The sequence below is a fragment of the Nuphar pumila genome, chromosome 6 (assembly GCF_984573655.1).
Source record: "Nuphar pumila chromosome 6, dmNupPumi1.hap1.1, whole genome shotgun sequence".
Classification (NCBI taxonomy): domain Eukaryota; kingdom Viridiplantae; phylum Streptophyta; class Magnoliopsida; order Nymphaeales; family Nymphaeaceae; genus Nuphar; species Nuphar pumila.
In genome coordinates, this window is record NC_143254.1 from 3,960,123 (window position 1) to 3,971,386 (window position 11,264).

Sequence of the window (11,264 nt, forward strand, 5' to 3'; positions counted from 1 at the left end):
GAAGTTAGAAAAAATTGGCTACAAAAGTTAGCTTAACACTTCTGCAGAAGTTGGATGCATCATTTGGAAGAAGTGGAATAAGTGACGTTTGAGGAATTTTCTCTTAGTCACCGACCGTCTCTTTAGGAGCAGACTCAACTAGCTATTCAGGTTATTGAAAACACATGACGTAATAGACCCCCAAACTAGTCTCAGTTGTTTCTATGATTCGTGCCTTTTGCGTACCCGCAAGGCCAGCTAATATCGAAATATAAAATTTATTTGTTCTCATTGCTAGTTGAACTGTTTATGCCCATTGTGGCATTATACTAGTTAGTTAAACTACTAATGTCGTTCTTTACTTGTAATAATTAGCTACTCAGGATAGCTAACTGCTTATAATGATGCTTACACCTTGTCTTGTACATTCCCTTCAGTTTAGTTATTGTTTGCTTACGTTGCTTATGCTAGAATAGTTGAAATTTCTCGCAATTCAATTATACATGTTACTACTATCATTAATGAAATAAACTGCTTATCTTATGAATGTCTTGCTTTATTTATTTTATATTATCTATTTGTGCACTTACCAGTTTGTTATGAAACTGACCCATTTTATGGGCAAGTGACAAGTAGGACTTTACAGACAACCGATGAAACGATGCAATATGGCTCGAGATCACCCTCTTTCTGCTGACATCCTGACTATTCTCTATAAGTAAGATTTATTTTGAAGCTAACATGCACATAATCATCAACTTGTTTTTCTCTCTAAAAGAAAATTACTTTCGCTTACGATTTGAAAGATCAAAATCCTGAACTTTGAAAGGTTTTCTCTAAATGTTTTCAAAATTACAAGTTGAAATTTTGAGGCGTTACACAGATAAACCATACCCAAATTCTGTAAGAATTACATAAACTAGACCCGAACCATACCAGGTAAAATGATATTTTTTTTCATCTTTTTTACATTTAAAATTTGTGGTTCTTAGATGGAAACCAGATCGAGCCCGAGTGTTGTATAAAATTTCTTAAACCATACCTCGATCAGGATTCTAATCGGATCTTTTGGGTCCGACCTGAATTCTAATCAGATATTCTTACCCTATAGGGTTTGGTACGGGTCTGTTATGAGTCAAACCCGACCCATTCACACCCCCAACTTTGGGGGATGAGTGAAACCGATTTGTTGAGTGTTACTCTTTTTGAAGTAACTTTCCTAATCCCATCACCCTTTCTTGGAATGTTAAAAAAAAACCCTAAATTTGGAAAGTGGTATTACTAAGTATGCGGAGTCCAGACTTGAGGTTTCGGCGTTTCCCGGGTGTCCCAGCAATTTAAGGTTTAGATGGCTACAACGCATAGACCCTGATGGGCTCAATCCATCACCTTTGTGTACCCAACAGGATGGAGCTGGATGAATGCATAGAGCGCATACTGTGGACGGAAAAAGATATTGCAGATAGAGTTGCGGCGTTGGGTTCTGAAATTTCTGATGATTTTCAGAAGCACCCACCTCCATTAGTCGTCATTGGGGTAACTATAATTCTCTAAACTTTTATTCATTTCTCGTTTTGATTTTGTTGGGTGTTCATGTTTTCTAGATAGGTTTAAGACATGTGCCCTCTAATTCTATATTGCTGTACTCATGGTTGTAGGAAAGAGTGTTGTTATTCATGAGCAAACTTGTGATAATGGTCTTTTTGCATTTCCTTTTTCCTACTACGATTTTTTTTCCTTCAAAGCCCGTTTTGTTTTCATTCTCATGTAAGGGAAGGTCCTTTCGCGGGAAAGGGCACGGTAAAAACTCCTGCCAATTCATCCTTTTCATGAAAGTTCTTTCATACGGGGGAGGTTTGAAAGGATTTACACTTGAAAAGAAAAAGGTGGTGGGTAAAACTGAGACCAAATTGTGTAAGCATGGCACTTTTTTACAATAATTTTTGGGTGTTTGTTTCATTCATGGTGGTACAATGGAGGAAAAGGGATGCAAGCCCAACAATTTCCTATGAAAACTGCATGAGACAAACGGACCCTTAATATACTCTTTTCTTATATCAATGATCTTTAGGCTTTCTTGACCGTTCTTTTATGCATGGTCCTGGTTTTCACTATGGCAGGATACATCCTTTTCACCTTTTTGTTTTTGAGAGGCCACATGTGGAAAGTTGGTTTGTACCAATTTGCAGGATGCACCTTTTGAAACTTGGTACCGATAATTGGATTTTTACTGTTAAGTTGATGACTTGCTTGTTGTGATTGTTCTGTTAATGTCTTTTTTTTTTTTTTTCGTTCCACTTAATGTACATAATTATGCTGGCAAAGAATTGCAGCTACCGAAAATAGGTTGATTTTCCAGGTTGCAACAGGTGCATTCTTGTTTTTGGCTGACATAGTGCGAAAGATAACTTTGCCTGTTGCGGTTGATTTTATTAAAGTGAAATCTTATGGTTCTGGGACAGTGTCTAATGGTTCCCCTCAAATTGTTAATGATATCAAAGTTGACATCAAGGAGAAGCATGTTGTAGTGGTAATTTTGAACCCCTGGCCTGCAGCAATTTGATAACTGTTCTTGCATGGATTTTCTTAAGCATCAGATATTTCAAACATTGCGCTATGATGTTATGCATAAGATTTTGATTGAGAATATTTAATATGTCAAAATCATTTTGTTTTATCTTCCTGCTATATTCCGATTCTCCATCTTCATTTCTTTGCTAATTGTATGTGTTATCCATTCTCTTAAAGTATGAAGCTATATGACTGCTCTTGATGTTTTGCTATCTCAGCTGTTTCCAAATTTAATGAACTTTGCAATATAATAGGTGGTATGTAATTTTTTGAGTCCTTATGTCCGAGTATATCTAGTCAATCAATGAACTTACTAATGTTAGTTTCATATTGCAATTATGTTGACATAGTAGGATGCATACGTTCAGTATCATGCTTTCATGCTGCCAACAATACCAGCTATACATGGAATGAACAAAAAAGGGGAGACTTTGGGGAGAAAATTCTCATATGTTTGTAGAAGGCAGCATACAGCTCTTAGGAACTGATTTTAAAATCCATTTTGGGTCAGAAAACAATTTTACTAAAGTAAATGGGGAATTGGAGTTGCATTTGCTTGGGAGTTAGAATTTGAGTGCAAACTGTTAAGATTCTGTCATTTGATGATAGCGACTTCAAATCCTTCAATTATGGATGGAGTTCGATTCTTCATTTATGGATGTTCTGTGGTGGTTCTTGCTATTGTTATAACTTATAACTCACATTAACTTAGCAAAGGGGTACATGCTACCAATGGCAAGTCCAAGATTTGATGTTTCAGAAGCTTATGTACCAATTGCTGACATCTGGAAAATAGTTGAGTGGAGCTTCTCAAATTTCAATGTATGTTTTCAGTGATTCAAAGTTCTTTGATGAATTTCAAATAATCTGTTTTGTTTTACATTCATTAGTAATAAATGCCCAAATTGTTCAGTAAACATTAAGACTTCAACCTGCCTAGGGCCTTGAAAGCTTTTTTGTCTCATTCTAAAATTTAATTTCTTGGTGTCCTTAGTTGGGTTAGAGTTTTAGTTAGTTTGAGGTCAACTGTTCATAGTGAAAAACTCTACCTGGCTTAGGCTAAATTGAGTCCATTAAGTTATACAAGCCTCTATGTAACACCCGGATCCAGGACTCTCGAGTTAGGGTTCATGAGTATTACTTCCCGGAGGGAAACATGCAAAGTGAGTGCATAGAAAACATGGCACAAATTTATTTTTTCAAATTAAAACATCATAATCTCATATCATATCCAAGGTCATATCAGCTACATCATCCAACTCAAAAGCACAAATTTACATATGGTTCAATAAATAAAGACAGTAAAGTAAAAGTCTCCGCTCGATTCTCTGTCCGTCTGTGAAAACCTGTTGATAGAAGCAGCTGCGTCGACCTGCCTCCGATAGACCTCTTGGAACCTACAATTGTAATTATTAAGGGAGATGAGTCTACAACTCAGTAAAGAACAATTATAAATAATTTAAGACTCTGACTTACAACTGAAGTGGGTTATAAGTCCTTAGTTTTAGTTTAGTTTCATCACAGAACACACAAGTTTGTTTCTTTTAAATTCCCCCCATTAACTTTCTCAAACTCACAAGTTAGAATTAACTCAATGCTAACCACTATACTAGATTAGCTATACTGACAATAGCCTACTATGGGCGTATCAACCCGTGTAGAAAACCTTAATTCTATTATGTTGGACATACTATAAATCACTCTTAGATGTGATCCACGGATCACGGGGCACTGTAGTGCAAAAGGACTCACTTGTTGCTAGCCGGGAGTCGGTCTCAATAGAGCTGCACCTGCTCCAGGGTTCGTGGTTCATGCTACATTCTGATTTTCCTAGAGTCTCACTCATTGTGTGAAAATAACTCCTAGGATATTTTATGCAACTCTTTATTTTCTCATGCGAACTATCTCAAGTTCAGTTTTTTCCTATCTCAAGTAAGTTCTAAGGATATTTTTAGGGTTCTGATATTCACAAATATCTAAGCATGCTGAAGATATAATGTCTCTATATCGATGCAGTTGTTTTAAATCAATAAGTAATCGGTGGCCCACGCTTATGGCAGCTCTCACTCTGATGGCCATCAGGTAGCCATTTTCATCCATCGCCTCTTCCGAGATTTATGGGGTTAAGTCTATCGTGCTAACATAACTCAAATTTGCAACAAACATAACTGAAAGAAGGGACTAAGGAGATTACTCAAATACTTAGTCCTATTCTCATGCATGTAGTTCTATGTTTTGAGGCTCAGTATATGTATTTTTATCTAAAATACAACATTTCTTTAATTATGCTTATCATTTTGAAGCTTAGGAATACATGAAATCATTTTCTGCACATGAAATCATTTTCTGCATGCTTGCTAACTCATATGCATTCATTCTATATCTCAAGAATGCATAATTTCTAGGAATACAGCTACGTAACATGAAAGGTACAAAGTATATTCTCAAGCATATATAATTTTATGCAATTATCTCATATATGCAAATAAAAGCATTGTTTATTGTTAAATAAGCATGCTTATAATATCCCTTACCTCGAATGCAAGCACTGAACTCCAACCTATGGTTGAGTCTCTAGTCGAGTCTGGACATTACACAAAGACCCACTTAAGTATTAAACCAACATTTCTTATATTTTATAAAATTATCAAACTGCCCCTCTCGAAGGTGGTCTGTCAGACCTCAATTTTTGTGTTGCATGTTTGGTCATAAGATCAGGACGAGCAGATTCCTCTCTGCATTTTGATTCCAACAAACAAAATCTCACCTAATTTCGAGTTTGGGTGAGAAGCTATGATCGTTTTACTAATCCCACATCATAAGATTATTTTGGTCTTTTTACTCTCCTGCGGATTCAGTCCAGGTCCGGACTGAGCTAGGTCTGGTTTCAGTCTAAACTGAACCTGAAATGTTCAGTCTCTGTCTCTCTCTTTGGTTCAGCAAACTGGACCCAGTTGCAGTTTGATATAAACTAAACCAAACCCAGATCGGTTTGGTTTGGTTTGGATTCAAACTGGAATAGAGACTCAAGGTAGCAAACTGGATCTGGATCCAGTTTGGTACAACTTGACCAGATCCAGTCTCAGTTTGGTTTTGGTTCAAACTGAACTCAGATCCAGTTAGGTTTGGATTTGGTACCACATGGACCCCGACCCAGTTTAACCTGGGTTTGTACCAACTAGATCCATAACAAAGCTCCAATCTCTGTTGGTACAAACTGGACAAGACCCAGTACAGTCTGGGTTTGGTCCAAACTGGACCTGAGATAGAGGGTCCAGTCTCTCTGTCTTACAGGATCCACAAAACTGAACCCAGACCCAGTTTGGTTTGGGTTCGATTCAGAACATAAAACTGAGACAAAGGCTCGGCCCCCATCTCATTTTTTTTTCTTCTTGACCAGACTCAGTCTAGGCCATACCTGGACCGAGTTGGTCCTCAGTCTGGCCCGACCCCGTCTAGGTTCGCACCTAGACCGATTCAGGTTGGGCCGACTTGGTTCGGTTAAGCCCAGACCGAGTCAGTCAAGCCCTCTTCAGGGAACGGCCGAAATGGCAGTTTGTTTTTCAGCCTAGCCACCATGGCCGAGACAGAGGGTGTCCACACTCTGTCTCGCCCTTACCTGCTCACGGCAGTGGCGTCGACATCCAGGTGGTTGGGACAGAGGGTGGCACCCTCTGTCTTGACCTCTTCTCTCCTATTACCAGAGGCGCCAGCAACCAGGTGGTTGCCGTGCCGAGACAGAGGGTTCTCCCTCTGTCTCGATCCCTTCTTTCTCTCCTATCCAACTGGCGCCGACAACCACTCTCTCTCCCTCTTTTATCAAAATAGAACAGTAGAATGGGAGGTGATTACCTGCTGTCGTGGCGTCTCCCAATCACCCTCTTTCTCCTTCTCTCTCTCTCTGCACTTCTTCTTCTCTTTTCTTTTTACTGAGGATACAGTGGGGCAGAGAGAGGGGTTGTGAGGGTTCTTAAATAGAACCCTCACAACCGTGACGGTCTCCCCACTCTCTCAAGTGGGGAAGGGGAGGACTCCCACACTCCCTCTTCCTCAAATGGAGGGACGGTTCCTCAAAATGGGAACCACTCCTCCATTTCTTTTTAATTTTTTTTTACTGTTCTCGATCTTGCCGAGCTCAGTGGTGTCGAGCCCACCTAGCTTGGCTAGAAGCAGGTTTACACTCTACCAGTCTCTCTGAAATACAGGCCAGCCTAACCAATTTGTTTTTCCTTTTTCTCTGTAAAACAAATAAAAAATACAAAGTTAAAAGCCAAGTTTAACACTTAAATCTCAAAATTCTGTAAATAGTTAAAGAAAAAACTCCCACCAATCCTCGGAGTTGCTTATAAGGCTAGAAGGCTGAGGAGCAATCATCCATGTGGCTGAATGGCTGCCATGTGAGCCATCACATGAAGCTCCTTCACCTTCACATGAAATGGCTGAAAGTAGGACTTTCCGAAGGCCTCTCCTTTGCCCATTTTATGACACTCTATGATATAAACCTGAGAGTTAATAAAACAGCTGAATGGCTTTTGTTTCAGAATTGACCCTTGATCACCTGTTTTTGGGTCATGGTATTCCTGTGGTATTTTCAGAGTTCACCTGTACGTACAAATTGTTTCCCTTCTGCTGCCCTTTTTTGGATCGGTTAGCATTGTAACATGGTTTGGTCTTTTGAAGTTTATATTTGTGTTTTATGGAAGCTAACATATGATTATTTCAGGTTGAAGATATTGTAGACACTGGGAATACTTTATCATGCCTCCTTTCACATTTGGAAGGCAAAGGTGCTTCTTCAGTCTCAGTTTGCACTTTACTAGATAAGCCAGCAGGACGGACAATTGATTTGAAACTTAATAGAGGAGGAAAGTTTTATAAGGGCTTTGAGGTAAATTGCATTTGCTTGATTATTGAGATTGTTTCTGATATTAATGACCATAACGTATTTACTTAGAACAAAATCTGTATCTCATGGTCTTGGTGTGCAAGTTCCCAATATTTCATTATGAGACACTTCAATGACAAAATAACTGTTTGCATTACACTGGATTTATTAAATGTTATGCTTCCGTATCTAGAGTCAATTTGGTTGAAATTGGGTAGGCTTCTAATTGATTATCAAAAACTGATTAAAGGTTTTATTTAGTGAAATGATTGCAGCTTAAGTTGAAGTTTCACGATCTGACACCAAGTCGAATTAAAGTTTTTTTCAAATCTTGTTCTTGATTCATTCTTGAACATGACAGATCAAATTTTCTGAATATCTCATAATATAATGAGTTTGAAGGCATCTTGAATCTAACAATAACTGACCCTTAATCATTTATGGAGATCTGCTTCATATTCCTATGTTTGACATGTGAATGATATGCATCTCTAGAAGCAACTTTAGGCTCAGACCTCTAGCTGTGCCCCCCCTTAACCACACCACAAACCCATCTCTCTCTCTCTCAATGGTTGATTTGTTGAAGAAGTTGCTTTTTTGTCAGCCAAATGTTCTGTGGTTGATGCTGTTGAAATGTGATTGCCATCATTTGCTGTTACTGTCCCTTTCAATATCAGTCTGTATTCTTCTTTTTTAATGGGATGCTTGAACCGTTGTTACCTACGTTGCTTATGTACTCTTTTCATATTCTGCAGTGCCCTGATGATTTTGTGGTGGGTTATGGTATGGACTATGCTGAACTCTACCGCAATTTGCCCTATGTTGGGATCTTAAAGCCCGGACTATACAAATGATGTCACTTAAAACCTTATGTACTCTTTTCATATTCTGCAGTGCCCTGATGATTTTGTGGTGGGTTATGGTATGGACTATGCTGAACTCTACCGCAATTTGCCCTATGTTGGGATCTTAAAGCCCGGACTATACAAATGATGTCACTTAACCTTATGTACTCTTTTCATATTCTGCAGTGCCCTGATGATTTTGTGGTGGGTTATGGTATGGACTATGCTGAACTCTACCGCAATTTGCCCTATGTTGGGATCTTAAAGCCCGGACTATACAAATGATGTCACTTAAAACCTTATGTACTCTTTTCATATTCTGCAGTGCCCTGATGATTTTGTGGTGGGTTATGGTATGGACTATGCTGAACTCTACCGCAATTTGCCCTATGTTGGGATCTTAAAGCCCGGACTATACAAATGATGTCACTTAAAACCTTATGTACTCTTTTCATATTCTGCAGTGCCCTGATGATTTTGTGGTGGGTTATGGTATGGACTATGCTGAACTCTACCGCAATTTGCCCTATGTTGGGATCTTAAAGCCCGGACTATACAAATGATGTCACTTAAAACCTTATGTACTCTTTTCATATTCTGCAGTGCCCTGATGATTTTGTGGTGGGTTATGGTATGGACTATGCTGAACTCTACCGCAATTTGCCCTATGTTGGGATCTTAAAGCCCGGACTATACAAATGATGCCACTTAAAACCTTGGATGGACATTTCACATTTTTTGTATTGAAAATGTCTATGCCATAATTTCTCGAAACATAGTGATTCATATTGTCTAAGTGTTGAAATATTTTGTATAATCTTGGATACCACTCAAGAAAAATAGGAAAGTCAAAATGGAAGTTTCTTTTTTGTCGCTCAATAAGATCATCACAAAAACTTGGTTTGGACCTTTAGTCCTCGGTTTTTTTTCCTAATATTTCTGAAAGAAAGCATAAATTTTTTCCAAATATTTTTAAGGAAAAAATGAGATGGATTACCAAATAGTTTTATTTATAGATACGAGTGAAAGGAACTTTCAAGTCATTTCTATTTGTGGCAAGCCTTTGATCAAAGTCAGTGGTCTCCAGACAAATTCAAATGTTTTTCTGAATGATGCCAAATTACCTATATCCACCCCCATATAAAGCATCCAAGAACAAGAAGATTTAATCAGTGGATGAATTCTTTTTGGTCCAATGAAAGAAAAGGTTTGCTCGCAGATTTCATCTGTATCAAAACTCTTACATCGTACTATATGAAGGCCAACCTGGGGTGGGAATGTTTATCATCTTGTGGCCGTTGTAGTTAACAAAGTTCTGTTCTTCAAGGAAGTGACCGAGGCAGGATGTTCACATTTCCACCTTGGCTTCCATCTCTCTCCTGCATATGTATCAACCATGTTCAGGCATAAGACCCTCGCAAGTTGCTGATTCAACTTGCTTTGTTCTCAGTTAAGTGGATTGTCAATTGTCAGCGGGTTGTCAGATTTGAACTGAGTCTCCTGATTTAGCCCTAGGTGCATTGACTGGATGTTTGTCTTTGATCTTTCAAGGCTTTAAATTATGCCAATAATTTTAAGTACTGAATTACCTTGTTGAACAGGTTCTACTTTGAAGAAAATACTGTCCGAACGACAGTTTCCAAAACTTAATAAAAGTTAAAAGCATTGCAGTTTTTCCAAGTTTCTGAAGGTTCAAACTCAGGACTTATTAACAGCTTGGTTTATGTTGAAATGAGATCAATGGTGGATTGTGCATGATCATTGCTCGCAATAGATCTCATCTATTGGATGGTGAGTTACAAATTTCGACAGGTATCATCTTTTCAGAACCTGAAAATTTAGGTCCAAGTTACGGTCTTGTGCAGAGGAAATTGGAGAGACTGATCGAATAAAAAATAAAATATGCAGGCAGGCATTCCCCCCTGTACTGTTTAATCTAACTGCGTGTAAGTCTATCGAGGCTTTTCAATTGGCAGTTTTTCTGAGATAATTGTAATTATTTCTTGACTGCATACATTTCTAGATGCGTGGAACATGTTTCTTTAGGTATCCAGTAAATAAAAAAAGAGAAAATCAGGGAGTGTTTCTGGTGCTATTCTGTTATGCAACCTCTCCACCTTCATCACCATGAAGGGTAGGTGATGCGTTGGACTGCCGGAGGTGCGATATTTCCAACTGAATCATACATGATCACACCAGAAAAGTCCGGTGGCTGGCATTTTTCTCCCATGAGTATGTTCTTCTTCCATAGACACAGCTCCTGGCTGACAGCAGATTCATCAGTGGTTACATCTCGTTTCTGAGTCCATTGAATGGCCTTTGTTGTGAAGAAGTGTGGCTCAGCATTCATTGAAGCTGTTGGATTGGAGATAAACATGCTTGAAGCATTGAACCGTCTTTGTCTTTGTCTTTGCCGGCGCTTCAAGTGGAAAACACACATTGTTAGCACAAAGGTGCAGAGCATGAGTCCAGCCAAGCCCATGGCCGCAGCCTGAGCAGAACTGAGCTCAGGGTGTGTCTTGAGCAACCAACGTGCCATTCTTGGATACAATAGGTCATCACACATACGACTGAGGGGGCGCCTTCTTTATAGCTTTTTGAGGATTAAGATTAACTAGGTTATGCTCACCAACTCCACTTATTGTGATCTGAGTTTTCTTTTTGGGGTGGGGGGAGAGATCAAATTGAGTAGGTGGTGGTTTCTATGTTGGGAGTGGTGTTTATGGTTTTGTTGGGTCCTAATCCACTATAGAGTAGTGGACTCACAAGATGATGTGGTGATACTTTGGTATTTAGCATGGCAAATTTGATGCCATTCAATTGCCAAATCATCCAGTGTGATGCCAACAGCTTGCTCCACCATAGGCATGGTGGTGGATGTACCACACTTCCATGGGGTGCTTATGGATCTGCTAATACTAGAAACTCTATGGGGGTGTTTGCAATGCAGGACAAAAGCCGTCCCTGCAGCGGGCTCGTCCCAT

The 11,264-nt window shown here is 39.0% G+C and overlaps 1 protein-coding gene across 2 annotated transcripts; it reads left to right on the forward strand.

The window, feature by feature from the left end:
* Positions 1 to 1,254: 1,254 nt before the first annotated feature.
* HGPT (Hypoxanthine-guanine phosphoribosyltransferase) lies at positions 1,255 to 9,063 on the forward strand. 2 transcript variants are annotated; one of them, XM_090009814.1, is made up of 6 exons: positions 1,255 to 1,515; positions 2,339 to 2,509; positions 7,274 to 7,438; positions 8,191 to 8,357; positions 8,467 to 8,772; positions 8,884 to 9,063. In XM_090009814.1, exons 1-4 carry the CDS (start codon positions 1,351 to 1,353, stop codon positions 8,287 to 8,289), a joined length of 600 nt encoding a protein of 199 aa, XP_089865940.1. In that variant the 5' UTR covers positions 1,255 to 1,350; the 3' UTR covers positions 8,290 to 8,357; positions 8,467 to 8,772; positions 8,884 to 9,063. The 2 variants fall into 2 exon arrangements, with proteins under 2 accessions (XP_089865940.1, XP_089865939.1); XM_090009813.1 differs by having other exon boundaries at positions 8,467 to 9,063.
* Positions 9,064 to 11,264: the final 2,201 nt, after the last annotated feature.